At 45.0% G+C, this 19315-nt stretch overlaps 1 protein-coding gene across 1 annotated transcript in view; it reads right to left on the bottom strand.

Moving 5' to 3' along the window:
• Positions 1-19315, bottom strand: part of vps8 (VPS8 subunit of CORVET complex) — a 56202-nt gene that overhangs the window by 18179 nt on the left and 18708 nt on the right. Inside the window, exons 14-31 of the mRNA XM_083657952.1 lie at positions 18748-18918; positions 17407-17481; positions 14604-14639; positions 11807-11897; positions 11605-11651; positions 11326-11415; positions 9921-9967; positions 8634-8856; positions 7608-7697; positions 7327-7378; positions 7155-7197; positions 5849-5921; positions 4585-4710; positions 3865-3936; positions 3112-3231; positions 2510-2566; positions 553-635; positions 1-25 (exon numbers count right to left, since the gene is read on the bottom strand). The exon at positions 1-25 is cut by the window's left edge and continues 60 nt beyond it. Coding sequence (XP_083514078.1) covers positions 1-25; positions 553-635; positions 2510-2566; positions 3112-3231; positions 3865-3936; positions 4585-4710; positions 5849-5921; positions 7155-7197; positions 7327-7378; positions 7608-7697; positions 8634-8856; positions 9921-9967; positions 11326-11415; positions 11605-11651; positions 11807-11897; positions 14604-14639; positions 17407-17481; positions 18748-18918 — 1521 coding nt within the window. The remainder of the gene's footprint in view (positions 26-552; positions 636-2509; positions 2567-3111; positions 3232-3864; positions 3937-4584; positions 4711-5848; positions 5922-7154; positions 7198-7326; positions 7379-7607; positions 7698-8633; positions 8857-9920; positions 9968-11325; positions 11416-11604; positions 11652-11806; positions 11898-14603; positions 14640-17406; positions 17482-18747; positions 18919-19315) is intronic.

Below are 19315 nucleotides of genomic sequence, written 5' to 3' on the forward strand. Positions count from 1 at the left end.
ATACAGAAATTCACAGATCTGGTAGCTGAAGGGCGAGGCAGGGACGACCGAGGCAGTAAAACACACAGAGAGAGAGAGGCTTGTTTTTTATCACAAACAAACACTGATAGTCAGTGGGGGTCTGAATGCACAGCAACACACACACGCACGCACGCACGCACATGCACATACACACACACACACACACACACACACACACACACACACACACGCACGCACGCACGCACAATACATGGGAGAGAATGGGATTCATTCATTTCTTGTTACTTGAAATTATGAATGGTGACAAAGTGTGGAAAATTTCCAAGATAATTTGTCCTACTTTGTTTTGCAATTACAAAAGTGGAATATTAAACATTTCACGTAACCAATAAAAGATACCGCAATCAAATATATTACCTGGTATTAATAATCCACAGCAATGTTTTCGTTCCAGAGTGCTATAATATAATAATAATAATAATAATAATGATATAATAATAATAAAATAATATAAACATCTGATTCAGAAAAGCAAAGCTCATCTCTAACAGTCTTTGATCAGTTACTCACAACTCAGCCTTCTCTGCTAGAGCCAATAGCCTTCCTTCATCAAACTGGACCACGCCCCCCACCTGAAGCAGCTCCAGCAGTACCTACAGTATATGACCAATCACAAACGAGACCAATCGCATCACCTCACCTAGTCAATCACACTGCAGGCAAGCATGAATGTAGGTGTGTGTCTGTCACCAGTTCATAACATGCTGTAAGCGAGCAAACACCCGGCAATATGAATTTGGAAAATGTGATCCCAACAGACAGGGAACCAATCGGTCTTCAGCGTGGTCGTTGAGGTACAATCAGAGGGTCTGAATCACAAGTCAGCAGAGGAAATCCCCTGGCTCCAATAGTATCATGGCGGAAGTCCAGTTCTCTGCGTGTATTGGTGCATCGTTCAGAATGTACCACCCACACGAGTTGTGTCACGCAAATGAGGAGGTCCGTGGTTGGTCAACTCATATGTCTGTCAGACATATGTAGCCTGGGTAAACCCATCCCCCACGTGACCTGCTCTCAGACCTGTTCTCAGTCACTATGCTAGTGACTGGGAACTGAGAGAGCAGGTCACGTGGGGGCTGGGTTTACCTAGGCTAAGACATATGAGGCATGTCAGGTTGTCGCGGCTCACAGAATGACTAGTCAGGTTGCTGCTGCTCACAGAATGACTAGTCAGGTTGCTGCTGCTCACAGAATGACTAGTCAGGTTGCTGCTGCTCACAGAATGACTAGTCAGGTTGCCGCTGCTCACAGAATGACTAGTCAGGTTGCCGCGGCTCACAGAATGACTAGTCAGGTTGCTGCTGCTCACAGAATGACTAGTCAGGTTGCTGCTGCTCACAGAATGACTAGTCAGGTTGCTGCTGCTCACAGAATGACTAGTCAGGTTGCTGCTGCTCACAGAATGACTAGTCAGGTTGCCGCGGCTCACAGAATGACTAGTCAGGTTGCTGCTGCTCACAGAATGACTAGTCAGGTTGCTGCTGCTCACAGAATGACTAGTCAGGTTGCTGCTGCTCACAGAATGACTAGTCAGGTTGCTGCTGCTCACAGAATGACTAGTCAGGTTGCTGCTGCTCACAGAATGACTAGTCAGGTTGCCGCTGGTCACAGAATGACTAGTCAGGTTGCCGCTGCTCACAGAATGACTAGTCAGGTTGCTGCTGCTCACAGAATGACTAGTCAGGTTGCTGCTGCTCACAGAATGACTAGTCAGGTTGCCGCTGCTCACAGAATGACTAGTCAGGTTGCCGCTGCTCACAGAATGACTAGTCAGGTTGCCGCGGCTCACAGAATGACTAGTCAGGTTGCTGCTGCTCACAGAATGACTAGTCAGGTTGCTGCTGCTCACAGAATGACTAGTCAGGTTGCTGCTGCTCACAGAATGACTAGTCAGGTTGCCGCGGCTCACAGAATGACTAGTCAGGTTGCTGCTGCTCACAGAATGACTAGTCAGGTTGCTGCTGCTCACAGAATGACTAGTCAGGTTGCTGCTGCTCACAGAATGACTAGTCAGGTTGCTGCTGCTCACAGAATGACTAGTCAGGTTGCCGCGGCTCACAGAATGACTAGTCAGGTTGCTGCTGCTCACAGAATGACTAGTCAGGTTGCTGCTGCTCACAGAATGACTAGTCAGGTTGCTGCTGCTCACAGAATGACTAGTCAGGTTGCTGCTGCTCACAGAATGACTAGTCAGGTTGCTGCTGCTCACAGAATGACTAGTCAGGTTGCCGCTGGTCACAGAATGACTAGTCAGGTTGCCGCTGCTCACAGAATGACTAGTCAGGTTGCTGCTGCTCACAGAATGACTAGTCAGGTTGCTGCTGCTCACAGAATGACTAGTCAGGTTGCCGCGGCTCGCTGTGGTTGCTTCATTGCAACTGCTGATATTCACGGTTTCAAGCCATTCTGTTGTTGGCTCGCATGTAACTCTTTGTTAGGAACTGGCATGTGTGCTTGTTTCACCAACCTGCTGCCTCTCAGTGTGTCGAGAGTCGTCATCTGGGCTACACAGGAACTCCAGAACCTTAAGAACCAATCACAACAATGGAATTTAAAATGGAAATCTGACGCCCCCCTCCCAATTGCAAAATGGCTCTCTGAAATGAATAGCTGTATGTATACCACTAGAGAAAATAACTTACTGGCTGAGGAATAAGAGTCAAACACTTGACAAGGTATGGCAACCCTTTATGGATGATATGGAAAAGCTCCCATTGCACCAGATTGATTGTACCTCTATAACCTTCCTGTATGGAGGATGTGTTCTTATACTGTATGACCCTGATGCCACCCTGTCTCTCTGCCCCGCCCCCCCCTTTTTCCCTCTTCTTTGATATTGTCCTTTTAATTGCTAATTGCATTTGTTGGTTGTATGATGTCTGTTATTGTGTTTGGATTTGAAAAAGCAAAAAAAGAGAGAAGAGGAACCAATCACAAGAAAGGAGGGGAGAAATGCTAAAAGATTGATAAACATTTCAGCAACAGCAATACTGTTGGCACTCGAAACAGACAGGAAAACGTCGATAAATGTGACCCGGTGTTTAAAGAGTGGTGTCAGCAGCAGGTTACCTGGTCGAATAGTTTCCTGTTAACGAATAGCGTGTTGTCTGGCTTGGCCAATTGGCGAGCCAGGAAGGTGAAGAGCCCGCCCACCTGGGAGGGAGTAAAGTCTGGGTTGTCCACCATCACCTAAGCAACCGGAAAGAGACATATGAATAAGCCGAGCAAAGCAAAATACTCCAGACAGATTGAGAGAAAAGAGGAAAACAGAGACAGTGATATGTGAAAGAGGAGTAAAGAAGCGCTAGATATGTACACCGCAAATACAACTAAACAAGACAATGCAGGTAGACAGACACGGGTTAAAAAAAAAACATACAGTGCATCGTTTTCACTCATATCTGCCCATTAACAGACACACGACAAGCACACATTTCTATGAGCGGTCAATAAGCCAAATCAAGTCTTGTTGATGCAAATTTGGAAATAAATATAAAATCTGCAAATCTCAATAACAGGACAGTTCAAATACCACTGGTATGTGGAAGCAAAGAAAGTCATGCAATATCCTTAACCCAAAGCCATGGAATTTGATGTGCAGTCTTTTTACAGGTGAATAAGTACTAGTTAGTTCAGGTACTGTACATTGTCAGCCTGTAGGAAACACTGCTGTGGGTTGTACTGGTGAAAAGTATGAGACTGTTGTACTAGTTAGCTGTTAGCTGTTTAAAGCGGAGAATCCCGCTGGCTTGCAAGGTTAGAAAAGGAGCACATTGGTGAAAAAGAGCGTGCATAGTGGTGGGATCTTCTCAGGGGGTTTACCTTCAGCAAGATGTCCACTATCCTTTGTTGGTACTCCAGAGCCTGCTTGTCGTTCTTAAAGTCCTCAAAGGTCTACAGGGAAGGAAAAGACAAAGAGAAAAGAATCCATCAACGAGAAATGAAATCCATCTCGGTGCTCCAAGCTGCTTGGTGAAAGATGTGGAATTGTGTTCACTTCAAAATGAGAAAGCAGAGTATTTATTATTGATATTGAGATTAAAGGCCGTGTCTGCAAAGCTGCTCAGCTGGATGATTATGGCAACATGAAGCCGTTGACAAACCGGAGGACAACTTCTCCCAAATCACAAGCCGAGGAATACTGTAGGCACTACTGGGTCCCATTCACTTTGCATTCAAACATTTCAGGAAGTGTACTGGAACGAAATTGGTACCAGCAAAGAGCATGCTCATATTGGACTGTTGAATTTAAAAAAAAAATGTTGTTGAATGGAATCAAAACTTAAATTTGACTTTCAATTCGAAATGAAATGCAATGTTTTGAAATTGACCCGGTTTGTCAACACACTGAATGCATTGGCTTGGGCTATTGACAACTGCTCAAATCACATCAAATCTCCAATAGGCAGAAGGGAAGGCTGCATAAATCGATCGAGAGTCACTGATCAGCTTTGTGACTTGGTTGGCGGTCCGGCGGGCCTACGGGAGGCGAGGTTGTACCTGAGTGTCGTGTTGTGTTTCCTGGCTGTTGAGGTAGCTCACCAGGGCCAGCACATTGAGGAACTCCCGCGTGTCAAAGTGGAGGAGCGTACGAACGAACGGAAACACCTCCTCGTCCTCCTCCTCCCCCGAGTCGGCTGAGTGGAGACGGATCAGGAAGTCGAACACCTGAGACAGACACGCGGCTTGTGATAAACATGCCCACACATGCAGATTAGCATGTGGGTATACATGTACAGGGACACAAAACATGAACACAAAACACCTGGAAGTTACTTTAGATATGACTTCAGTGTTTTTCCAGCATTAGCTCATTGCACCATTCAATATTGATCATGACTTTAAATCAGAACATCAGAGAATATCTCTGTCCCTCTTGTCCCACTTTTCTCTATGTACCAAGCTTTAACATTCAGGTTACAATAACGAATATACAGTATACTGTAGCCCACAAGCTTGTTTGTTACCACGGCGACCAAATACGCAGTGACACCTCTGACACGTGCCGGCCGTTGCCATGGTATCAGAGATGTTACCGTGGTTTCATCATTGTGGTGGGGATGAAAGAGCATCGATGAGAAACGAAACATCTCAAACTCACTGGAGCTCGGTGGACGCAGCTATTGAGGGAGTACTCGGGTACTCGAGTACTCGAGTACTCGTTCATAACGTCAGTACTTGAGTAATGTATATGTGCCAATAGCTGCCAGCTATAGGCACATATACAGGGCAGCATTCCCCAAGAGTGAGATCACAGCTGTTCCCACAGTAGCTCTCAACAGGAAACAGGCCTGTCCGTTCCACCCATCCACTAAAGCCTTTCAGTGGATATCAGCATGACCGACTCGTGTGTGTGTGTGTGTGTGTGTGTGTGTGTGTGTGTGTGTGTGTGTGTGTGTGTGTGCGTTAACTGAAAGAGATATTCTCCTCACTCCCCTCTCAGTAGTAGTGGGTAGGTTTGGAAAGGGCGGATGTTTGTTAATGTGACTGTGTGTGTGTCTGGATGTGGATGTGTGTGTGTGCATTTTGATGAACTCTTACAAACATGCACCTTTAGCTGCAAATGGACTAATTTGATACACACACACACACACACACACACACACACACACACACACACACACACACACACACACACACACACACACACACACACACACACACACACACACACACACACACACTCTCTCTCTCTCTTCAGCATCAACACAAACCTCTGTTCCTAACAACAAGCTCACTCATCAGTGACATTTTCCTATTGTTTTGTTATCCTTGGGAGAGCCTGATTACAAGTCAACACACACACCTGGTTCTTCACTTGTGCCACAAGGTCTTCCGGAATGTCTCCTAGCGGATAGGCCCTTCCTGCCAGACAGCAGCTGCACACACACACACACACACACACACACACACACACACACGATAATGACTTTTCAAACAGCTACTGTAACACCAAGGTATCACAATCACTTTGACAACAATGATGGTTAAAAATAAGTGGCATCTGTAAATTATTCAACAGGCTGACAGTGTTTTTTTCTCACTCCTAAATTAAATCATACTATACTAGTGCAGTGCCCGTTCCCCCCATGCACCACCCGTGGGCGTGGGCGCCCCCCCCCCCCCCACTGCACTCTCTAAGCGCATTCCCCAAGTTTGAAGTCAATCTGACAAACGGTTCTCGAGATACGCGAAGGACAGGCATACAGACCTGGAAGTATTGTATACCAGTGACTTGTGCTTTTTGAGGCTACCCTTATTTGTGTCTCATTCAATCAGTTGTACACACTGTCTAACTCAGACCTGGGTCAGATGCAGCCCTCATGACGGTTCTGTAACTCAGACCTGGGCCAGATGCAGTCCTCATGAAGGTTCTGTCTGCCCCGGGAGGTCTAAGACAGACCACACCTGATTTACTTAGTTACTTGTGAAGCCAGAAAAATCGAGCCTGAAATTCAGACTTCATCGTCAACTCATCAAGTAATTTCCTCTTCTCCAAGAAGAGCCAAATCCACTACTGTGGAGTGGGCTATATATATCCTGCATTATGCATGTTTTCACTACAAAAGTCTTCTGAATGTATTGAACTTTTTGAATGGATTTCAAAAGCCTCAACTTTTCACTTAATCTTTAGGCGAAAAGCATTAGGCCCTAATGCTTTACCTGCGTAACACCCAGCCAGGTGGTGTTCCTTCTGTCTAATTAAAAGCGCAGGGCGCAAGTGCATTTAGGGCGTGTCCAAATCAATCCACACTGCCTCGTTACACACTGCGTCGTTACACACTGCATCGTTACACACTGCGTCGTTACACACTGCATCGTTACACACTGCGTCGTTACACACTGCATCGTTACACACTGCGTCGTTACACACTGCGTCGTTACACACTGCGTGGTCGGAGACGAGCGATGACACGCGCGCTGCCCTTTGCGTCAGCCGGGTGTAAGATAGGGCCTGATAGTTTGTTGACAACATTAACCAAATCATATCTCATCGGTCACTGCTGCACTTTGTCACCATGTTGTAGTTATCATCAGATTTGGCGGTAAATTATATCTGCTGCATTGACTTAGCTTTGGGTTTAGTGAATTGATGCCTGTGTGTTTGCTACCTTATATAGACCAACAGCTTGTTGCCCATCACCACTTGCTCATCTGTCCAAAGAGAAAGAGAGAGAGTTAACAATTCCTCTCTGTATTTTCCAAGCATTTCAAATTAATACGAAGAACTCCAGGCAGACTCCCCTCTCTCTAAGTGGTGGGCCAATCACTGAAAAGGCTTACCTGTCAGAGTCCTCCCCTCCCTAAGTGGTGGGCCAATCACTGCAAAGAGTTTCTGCCATACAACAAGAAAGTAGACAAAGGTTGCTCATTGTGTTGTTGTTATTTACCAATCCACAGCTGCAGGATCTGATATATATATATATATATATATATATATATATATATATATATATATATATATATATATATATATATATATATATATATATATATCTATATACACTTGTATCCCTGGTGTTCTTTTGGGTGAGCACCTACGTAGAAACCTAGCTTGTTGTTACCTCCATAGGTGTGATATAGTCATTCATGCCGCTGTTGAAAACGTAGATCATAGCATCGTAGAGCTGGTTCTCCCAACACACCTGAACCACCTAGACGCGCAAGCACGCACGCGCACACACACACACACACACACACACACACACACATACACACACACACACACACACACACACACACACACACACACACACACTTTGGTAAAACTGAGAGTGACAGCAAGGCTTTCTATCTGATGCAACTTAGGCTATACTACATTAAAAAAGAGTTTTTGCCATAATCGTGCAGCAATATTAGGAGTAAGTACATTGGTGTAGAATAGATGCAGCAGTCTCACATGTAACGTACACTCTACGCTAAATCTGAATTTCACGTGAAATGTGAATGTGAAAGACAGCGAGGCTATATGCGTGTAAGTCCTGGCACTTAATTTTAAGTAGGGATGGGTATGGTTTGGTATTTTTCTGACACCGGTGCTAAAATGGTACTTTTAAAGCAAACCAATACTTTTTTAATTAATATTTAAAGCAGATTTAAAGTGTTTTCAAGCAGTGCATTCCAAACCATGTTAGTGAAGGTGTGTGCGGTGTAGTGTTAATTTTGACAGCTATTCTTTAATTTAGTCTTAGCCTTAGTCCTGTGTCAAATGTCCTTGTCAGTTTTTCTCATATTTAGTCAACCTCATCCTGTTTTTATTTTGTCAAGTTTTAGTCAACTAAAAGTCTTTTAATTTAGTCTCATCTTAGTCAAAGAAAACTGTTACTATTTTAGTCTACGAAAACTGTTGACATTATAGTCTAGTCTGGAAATCAGTTTTATTTGTGCGGTGCCAGTTTCGAAGCACCGGTGGGCGGATATTTCACTAATTCTGCGTTGCAATTCGGTACCGGTAGTAAAGGAACCTGTACCATACTATTCCATAACTTTTCATATTTCCTGTATATCATACTCCCTAGTTGCGCACGCACACACACACACACACACACACACACACACACACACACACACACACACACACACACACACACCTGTTGTATGTCTAGGCTGGTGATGTCCAGGTGGACTATGCAGTTCTCCAGGCTGTCCATCATGCCGTTGCTATGGTAATGAGCCAGCAGGTCCCTCATGATTGGTGTGGTCAGGTGACCCAGGCGCTCGGCAACGATGTACGACTCCAGTGACTCCAGGAAGACCCCCTTAGCAACCACGTTCTCCACAAGCCGTCCGTACAGCTGGTTAAACAGCAGGTCACTGCACACACACACACACACACACACACAAACACACACACACACACACACACACACACACACACACACACACACACACACACACACACACACACACACACACACACACACACACACACACACACACACACACACACACACACACACACACACACACGGTCAGTGTTACGGTACCATACTTGCAAACAGTCAGGATTTTCGTGGGAACCTCCCTTTTTTAACCCTTTCTCCTGCTGTGCTCCTGATTGGTAATTTCCCCCGATCATCATAAATCATATCATATCTTAGATTTCATAGTGATACAAATCAAATTGTTTAATGTCTTTCAGAGGCTGCAGCAGGCTTAGGGCTAATGTACTGTACACCGCCTCCGGAACAGATGCGGTACGGCTGCAAACAGACCCACACTCATGTCATCTGTCAGACGTATGCAGGATCCGACAAAGATAGAACAGGTGCGTCATTTTTCCTTACCGCATGTGTCCCATCCATTGTGACGAACCATGTCATGTTAGCTTGTGGGGAACTGAAGGGGGCTAAACAGCACTCCAAATGTAGGCTAGATGTAATGTAGCAGACACCCTGTCATCATTCAAACACGCCCTCAAAACCCACCTTTTCACCCTTGCTTTCAACCCATGAACTCCTTTCCTCTCTCACCTTTTATTTATTTTCTTCTCTATTCTTAAGTTATTGTATTGTATTGTTTTGTATTGTGAAGCATCTTTGAGCACTTGGAAAAGCACTATATAAATCCGATGTATTATTATTATTATTAGATTTGAGCAATGGTGCATTTGCCGACCCCCCTGAAAATCTCCTTCTTTTACACAGCCTAATGTTGGCAGGTATGAGTGTGACAATTTAATTTATTAATGTATTATTAAATACTACTTAGCTCGGTTAGCTGGTTATCCCACAACTGACCAAATTAACCAAACCTTCATCAAACGTGTGTGTGTGTGTGTGTGTGTGTGTGTGTGTGTGTGTGTGTGTGTGTGTGTGTGAGAGAGAGAGAGAGTGAGTGAGTGAGTGAGTGAGTGAGTACTAGTCTATTTCACTAACATCCTCTGCAGCAGGAGACAGTAATCCACCAGCACAGGCACCACATCCTAGAAAGACAGAGAGAGAGACAGAGACAGAAAAACAGACAGAGAAGGACACTGAATTTGGGTAACAAAAATCTTCATCTTCAAAAATCTTCAAAATGGGCTAGCTGAGGAAAAGGGGTAGAATAGAGGTTAATCAGATTAAAGGCAATTACAGTACAATTGACCTATCGCTAAGCCCCACCCCTCGTGCTCACTTGGACAAACACAGGGCAGGCTGACTAGAATAATGGCAGCCGTCACTGTCAAAGTTACATCCCAAGACGCTCTTCACAACTTTTTGAGGCCTGATATCGTCTAGAAGCCATCAGAAAGTACTTCACTATGCCATAGAGGGCGATGTACAACATTTAAAGCTATCGATAAAAAGAAATGCCATACGTGCATGCCTGGAAACGGCTTTAGCGAATCTTTAATCAAACGTTTTAACGGAGGAAGACAGCGGGCGGGGATAACAGGCGACTCACATCCAGAATTGACATTCACTTAGAGTAACCTCTCCGTGGATTATATAGCCTATATGCCGAATTGAAGAGCCGGCGCCTGGTAATCTATTTCATGTACGCTAGCTCTGTATAATCAAGAAACGTTAAATAGTGTAGATGTTTTTCATAGCGAGACAACGGCACGCACGCATGGGTGGTGGTGTAGCAGATCAGCAGAGGCATAGCTTACAGCTTTTAACATCATGTTTTCCTCCTGGATCTTTTCTCTTTAGACTACCTCACATTTATTTGGAGAACGAGATTAATTCCCTCGTTTTAGGGTTTGACTGGTGTCTGGCGATGTTATAATCACATCAATCAATGTGCCTCCTCTTCACTAGTCTCGCTGGCCAGCCTCTCCTCTCTATCTCTTCACCAACTCCATTACGCGCATAACGTAATGACTGGAAACTCGCATAATTCAGCATTTTATTTTGCCGACTTTCTGAATACCACGATGATTTCATGATACCTTTTGGATCATGGAAGCCAAATGAGGGAGAAGACTCGTCATCTCGCTGTCACCACGATTGCAGATTTAACTCCAAAACAGCAGCATTGTGGATGTGAGTGGATCTACGTTTACTAGTTTAATATTATCAATTGCCTGGCCTCCCAGGATAACTCGTAATGTTGCATTTACCCCCAAGCACATTACATCGTTTGACCATTTTTTCAACTTATGAATGTATAATGCGTTTTCTGGTGCTTCTCTATGGAACTCTAAGCTGAGAATGTCCAAGTGTATTGTAGAGCTGCACGCGCTGTGATTGCATTGCATTGGGGGCATGGCTTAGCGCGATAGGTCAATTGTGATCGGACTCGTGATCTGAGCAACACATGGCGACAAGACACCAAGCGCATGTGTCAGCTCACCTGGAAGTGTTGCTCCATCACCTGGATCTTGCCTTGTTCTGGACACTTCTTCAAAGAGCGCTCTGCAAACTGGAAAAGGATCTCTACCATCTGAGCACACACACACACACACACACACACACACACACACACACACACACACACACACACACACACACACACACACACACAGTCACACACACACAGATAATAGTAGAGTGGTGAGAGAGACTCAGGAATCAGTTAATCGAAGAGCAGGAAGAAGTTGACGTTGGAGAAAGTTGAGTTTTCTCTTCCTACCTTGTCAGCCACCACTCCTTTCCTCTTGACTGGGTCTCCAAACAGACCTGGTGGAGACAGTCACACACTGTTATTATTGTGGTAACTTTATATACGATACAGTACTTTAATATCAACAACAGGCTACAGGTTTGTTGTTCCTGGTTGTATGTTGGACTGATTGATTGACAGGTTGTTGGTCCTGGTTGTACGTTGTACCCACCAAGCACAGCCTTGGCAGTTCCCTCATGAAAGGACCAGGCTAGAGAGAGAGCCTCAACAAAACGCTCCTGTTTCAACAGACAGTCTACACGCTGGAAGGGGAGAGAGACAGAGAGAGAGAGGGGGGGAGAGAGAGAGAGAGAGAGTCTTGACTTGGAGTCTAATGATATCTGTTGTTTAAAGGAGGACGTTGCAGATGTTCAACCAGCTTTGTATCATTACAATGTCAGTAGTATGAACCTTCCCTCCAACTAGCCTGCAGGCTGCACTGAGAACATCCTGCACTGAGAAGATCCCAGTTCATTCACAGGCACTTCGGTCTCCAAATGACATGTCATTGTCATTTTATGTCATTTGGAGACAGAAGTGAACAGATGTTCTGCTCGAGGGCGGCTGTTCGAACTACAGATTGTTTTTTTGTTTTTTTTCTGTGTGCGCGCATCCACGGAGAATCGCATCGAGAGCCTCACTCCTATAAAGCTGTGTTCACACCGAGATATTTATTTTTCGCTCTGTCACTTGATTCAACCCTTTGGAATCGCTGTCGCTCTGTTTAAATCGCTCATCAACAGGCACACGAATTGACGGACATGTGGGGGCTATAACCTTACGCAATGTCATGATATTTGTCCACTACGAGCCACCGTCATTGTTTACAAGCTAAAGCCTATCAGCGTGCTCCTAATGCGAGCTCCATACCGGTAGGACAGACTTCACTTCATGTCAGCTGTCAGCCTGTCAATGCGGTTTGTTGCCACACAATAAACCAGCGGTTTGTTCCAAGCCAGTGTGATCCTTGACTCACTCTCACACGGCAGCCAATCAGTGTTGAACAGCGAGCGACTGATGCCAGCGTATTTTCGCTCGAGTTGGGATATTTCATCTCGGGCGACGAGCGTATTTTCTCCCTATCGCTCTGTCTCTGTCGCTCGGACGCCCAGCAATTTTTCTCCCAGGCGAATATACGCTCAATCGCTCGTTTGCATTGACTTTGTATGTAAACTCAATGCCAGCGAAAAACTTTAATAGGTCGGTGTGAACGCAGCTTAATTCACAACACCAGGGTTATATTCATAACCTTAAGTTAATGACCAACTATAGAGACAGTCCGCATGTCTGGGAACGCCCACAATAGACGCTGGGTTAGCTGGCTCAGCCTTGCTGGGGGCGGGGTCAGGGTGGGGTAAATTCCCCCGTAAAAGCAAAGTTAGAATTTAGCTGATAGCCCAGCCCAGGCAGGCATGATCAGGGATTTAACCACCGCAGTAAACGCACATCTGAGCAGACGTCTTGTGTTCTGCTCTAGAACCCCCAAACATGTAGTTTAGAGCTGCAGCACCGTCTTTTGGTGAGTCAGCTCATGAGATATATCGCCGGTTTTACCCCACTCGCACGCCAGCCGTTTAACATTTTGTGGACGTTCCCAGACATGCGGACTGTGGTGGCGTGGCAGAGTTTCTGCAGGCAGATGAACGGGGATTTCCTCAGTGCAGGAAACATGGAGGGAAGGTAAACGCTGTTCATCTGCACATGTTACCGGCAACATTGTAATCATACAAAGCCCTCCTTTAAGTGTCGGTTACTAGAGCAGGTCTACTGATATACTGTAAATGAGACAATCTCCAGTTTATCACACCTCATCTCTCTGCTACACACACACACACACACACACACACACGTCACTCACACACGTCACTCACTGACACACACACACACACACACACACACACACACCTCATCTCTCTGCTACACACACACACACACCTCATCTCTCTGCCACACACACACACACGTCACACACGTCACTCACACACACACCTCATCTCTCTGCTACACACACACACATCTCATCTCTCTGCTACACACACACACGTATGTCACTTAACGCTGATGGTAAAAGCATCAGCGTTATATATATATATATATATATATATTCACAGATCACAAACAAGGAAACATTTTAAATATAGGGAGATGTGAGGTGGTGAATAGAGCTTGCCTACAGTATGAGGCACAGCAAGAAAAATGTCATAGCAAATCATAAAACAAGTTTAACAATAATGGTAATAGCAATACAGGTTGTTCTGTAGAGCATGCTACAAGACAATAGAATAATATCATTTATTGACATGAACTTCAATAAACTGACAAGCTAAGTCACTGCAAAGTATGCGGTGATCTAAAAATATGATTCTAGTCATTAAACTGGTGGTGATTTTCCCGCTGATAGAGACAATGAACAGCTTTTCAACTACGGTATTAATGGTGAGCTTATCTGCAAATCTGTCGCTGGAATGTTTCATCATTTCTTTTCGTCTTTCACCTGTGCTTGACGGACACAGTTCTAAAGTACTGCCATCTGAGTGGAATATGCTTCTGAATACATTTTGAATTCATGTGTTCATGTCATAGCAGTCTGTAGCTACGTGGCTGTAGCTACATGGAGTGCACAACATTTCAGGAACATCTTGCTAATACCGACTTGCACTCGTACAGAGACCACGTCTCAAATGACGCCTTTCTCCTCCCCTTCACGACTCGTGTGGTGAAATCGATGAGATTATAGCGTTCAGCTGGAATTTCTTGGTTCATTGTGGATATTTTATAGAAAAGAACCGATGTTCCTAGTATTTTGTATGCTCAGTGTCCATTGCTACAGCACCCTTACTATGAAGGAGTATACTAGGCATATACACATTTCCTTTTCCCTGAAGACCTGCATGCAAGACACGAGGTAGAACTTCACCTTATTTGATATCCTCTGTGTGTAGAGTAAACGAAAACAATATGAGACCTACCTCTCTCCAGTTCCTCAGAGTCATAATGTGAGCAGACTGCAAGACAAGAGAATACCACAGCACTTTTAGAGAGAAAGAAACACACACGCACAGAATCGATTTCAACAAACGCGCAGAACTGCAGCGCGCGGCGCTCCAGCCAGCAGTTGAGGCATTACTTATGGAACAACACAGAACAGAAAATACATCTGATTAGACCTGATCTAATACTGACACACATCTGTGTTTCCTGTCAAAACCACAAGCCCTGACTTCCACAGAGCTCAACAAGATGGCCTGGTTTCACTTGTAAGGTTAAACAGGTTTCCACTGCAGGTTTGAACAGCACAGCACTAGCCTGGTTTCAACCCTAACAGTGGGGACAGGGCGGGCCTGCTTTGGTGTCCCTTGACACATTATTATTGCTGTCACCAAATTTCCAACAAGTGGCATTAGGTGCATCCTATTGCCAACAGACATTGCATGGACCCCATTTCCACCTGATATTAAAATGTGATCTATATCTGGATATCTTATCTAGATCATTTCCACCTGATATTAAAATGTGATCTATATCTGGATATCTTATCTAGATAATTTCCACCTGATATTAAAATGTGATCTATATCTGGATATCTTATCTAGATCATTTCCACCTGATATTAAAATGTGATCTATATCTGGATATCTTATCTAGATAATTTCCACCTGATATTCAAATGTGATCTATATCTGGATATCTTATCTAGATCATTTCCACCTGATATTCAAATGTGATCTATATCTGGATATCTTATCTAGATCATTTCCACCTGATATTCAAATGTGATCTATATCTGGATATCTTATCTAGATCATTTCCACCTGATATTCAAATGTGATCTATATCTGGATATCTTATCTAGATCATTTCCACCTGATATTCAAATGTGATCTATATCTGGATATCTTATCTAGATCATTTCCACCCGATATTAAAATGTGATCTATATCTGGATATCTAGATAAGGAACACGCATGTTAAAGGAGAATTTCGTTTTTTTTTAACCTGGAGCCATTTCCTGGCATTAATTATGATTTGGCCACTCACCTAGCGATGTCTGCAGCGTTTCTGGGCGTCCTAGCGTTGTTTTGAGATCAATATCGTCCAAGTCAGTCGTAAAATGGAGTTGATTTGGGGCCAAGTGGTAGCCTGTATTTCCTGCATCTAAATAGCTATTTTTCTTCCCGTTTTCGCCACATATCGCCGTAATCTGATCCGTCAACATCCAGCCGAGTGTTATTTCACCCCAGGCTGTTTCCTGGAGTGCACAGGGATCAAATTACCTCAAACGTGATCTAGGTCACCAAGTCTCGTGAAGTCCCGCGATACTTTCCTGTCGACTGGCCAAATACAGGCAGGACGCTTTGCGGTCGTGGTTTTAGCGTAACCTATGTGGGGTTTGGCGTAACCTATGTGGGATTCGAAATAACGAAGGTTATGCCAAACCCCACATAGGTTACGCCAAACCCCACATAGGTTACGCTAAAACCACGACCGCAAAGCGTCCTGCCTGTATTTGGCCAGTCGACAGGAAAGTATCGCGGGACTTCACGAGACTTGGTGACCTAGATCACGTTTGAGGTAATTTGATCCCTGTGCACTCCAGGAAACAGCCTGGGGTGAAATAACACTCGGCTGGATGTTGACGGATCAGATTACGGCGATATTTGGCGAAAAAGGGAAGAAAAATAGCTATTTAGATGCAGGAAATACAGGCTCACACTTGGCCCCAAATCAACTCCACTTTACGACTGACTTGGAAGCTATTGATATCAAAACAACGCTAGGACGCCCAGATACGCCGCGGGGATCGCCTGGTGAGTGGACAAATCATAATTAATGGCAGGAGATGGCTCCAGGTTCGAAAAAACCGAAATTCTCCTTTAATACCTACAGGATGCATGATGGAAAGCATGCAGCCTGTGTCAGGCAGGTGGAAATGCAATCTTTACAGTGTGTTCACATTAGTGACAAAAGTACAGCCCACGCGGTACAAATGTGTTAAGAGTTCTCAACGGGCCTGAAAATTCAAACCTGACCCGACCCGACCCCAGTAAGTTGAACCCAGAGGGTCCTGGGCTCAGGCTGAAATGGAAAACTCTAAGCTGTGTGTGCTGTGGCTGTGTGAGTGAGAGAGAACAAAGAGACTCTATCCTACTGTAAATACATACGCATACTGTACATTCTTTTTTGGGCAGCCCGAGCCCGACCCAACCCGACCAATTGTTGGGTCGAACCTGGCCCAAACCCGTCGGGCCGGGTTGGGTCCCGTCAGAAAGTGAGAACTGCGGGTACAAACGCCATTGCTTTGGGTACAAAGTAGACAATGCTGTGTGCACCAACGTCATCACTATGACTACAAACATGGCCACCGCTGGTAGAAATGTCACCTCCGGTAGTAGACATGTCATCATGGCTGTGGGTCAAAATGTCCCGGCTGTGGGTCGAAACGTTGCCACTGTGCCACTGTGCGGGTACAAGCATCATCACCGTGATCTGTCCATGTTGATTTAGCCTGCCTAGGCCTACCCTGGTAACACAACTACTCGGAATACACACCCACACACTGTGGGCAGGAACCACACCGATGCGTGATGTCACTTCCTGTTCCTGACCTAACTGACAATTTCACACACACACACCAGTGTTTTCTACGCTTTGTTCCACAGTGGAACATTTTCACATCTCAGCCCTTCAATGAAACAAGTCAAGAGTAAAGGACAGCTATGTAAGCAGGCAGTGTAGAAATAGACGTGAACAATATACACACACAAAAAGTACCTTGGTGCCCAGGTAGACAACCTGTCCTGCGTAGCTGGAGACTGATTGGTAGCAGGCCTTTTCTCCTACTAAAGCCTGGAACACACACACACACTGTTAGAGACACACACACACACACACACACGCACACACACACACACACACACACACACACACACATACACCAAAGAGATAACACACACCTATGTATCCACATACACAAACACAGACAGACAGAAAGACACACACACACACACACACACACACACAAACAAACAAACATACACTATCTTGAAGGCAGGGGGTTGGGTAATCAGTGGTTGGAACCCTGCATTCTGATTGGATCGTGCACAATCCCTTAGAAGAGACAGTCTCCACCCCGCACTGATCCACACAGATCATAGCTGGTAAGTTGGTCTGATCCACACTGATCATAGCTGGTAAGTTGGTCTGATCCACACTGATCATAGCTGGGACCCAATTAAAATGTGTGTGGGGAATGAGACTGGGTCCTCAGGGGAAGAAATCACAAGTGATAATCACCCACTTTTGGTGACCCTAACCCTAGTTTAACCTCTCACTCAGCCCTGACCTTAGTGACCCCTAAACCCTAACCTGGACCCTGAAACTGTACATACCTTGCCCAGAACCTAGCTCTGGCGTGTTGTTTAGCCCTGTCCATTAACAGCACTCAGTAGCTTTCATAATCCAAAACTTTGTTTCTAAAACGAGTAAAATGCCCCCGCCCCATGTCCCGACACTAATGCTAAACGTTTCTCTTGAGTTGAGTCCACGAGCCAAATCTTTGCCTTGATATTGTCAACTTTAGTCTGCTATTGTGGCAAGCATTTATCACGTTAGGATAAATAGTTTTTACATTTTGTTCTAAATGTAACTGGGGAAATATCTCTATATTTATTGGCGCTGAAATTAGCCTAAAGAAATGCCAAATGTTGGAATGCCTTGGTGAAACTCATGTACACTGTTGGTTGCAAGTTGTCCATCTAGCTTCCTACCTAGCTACAGTACCTCCTGGATTCAACAAGGAATTCTAATGCTAACATGCCCTTTGCAATTTAAGCACAAGTCCCTGGTGAAGCAAGGTAATAATGTAAAATCAAAAATGGCAAGGTTGAACCATTGCTTCCTACATATAACTTCTAAACTGTCTTCTTCCTTTCAGCAATGGCCTGGCGCTAACCCCAACCACAAGCCCCCGAACTTCTAACCTCAACGTTCTGATCCAGAACACCTAAACTTCCCGTGTGGCCTTCACACTGAACTCTGAGCCTAACCTTGGAAAGCTGAGCCTAACCATGAACTCTGTCCACAGGTCCTCTCCCTCTTCATCTAATCCCTCACCAGAGCCTGGGAGACGTTCCCCCCCGTGGCCAGCGATTTAAAGTGACGGCTGTTATAGACCAGTTGCACCTGGTCCAGGTCCAGAGTCTCCAGGACCTCCTGACTGGGCCGGTCCACAACCTGCAGCTTCTCATGGCTGTCCACCAGGACCAGGGTACGACTGTTAATCCACTAAAAGACACACAGAACAAGCAGGAGAGCGAAGGGAACAGTTCATTTGCTTTGCACACATTGAGGACACACCTTTAGAGCTGGGCTTCTCAAACTCCAGTCCAGACTAACTACAAATCAACCCAGACCGGACCTTGTGTCACATTAGTGTCCGACGCATTGTGACTGAACGTGCGTTTAGTCGTGTGAGTGCATGTAGTGCACACTGCAGAGTGCACCTTAACCATCCTTGATTTTTACTTTCACAGAGCCACTTGTGAATGTGTGAATGTGTGTGTGTGTGTGTGTGTGTGTGTGTGTGTGTGTGTGTGTGTGTGTGTGTGTGTCGAACACCTGTCAGCTCAAAATGCCACTCTGTTCCTTGACCTTTGAACTTGTGTAAAATACACAAGTGGAC

The sequence above is a fragment of the Poromitra crassiceps genome, assembly GCF_964638095.1.
Source record: "Poromitra crassiceps genome assembly, chromosome: 22".
Classification (NCBI taxonomy): domain Eukaryota; kingdom Metazoa; phylum Chordata; class Actinopteri; order Beryciformes; family Melamphaidae; genus Poromitra; species Poromitra crassiceps.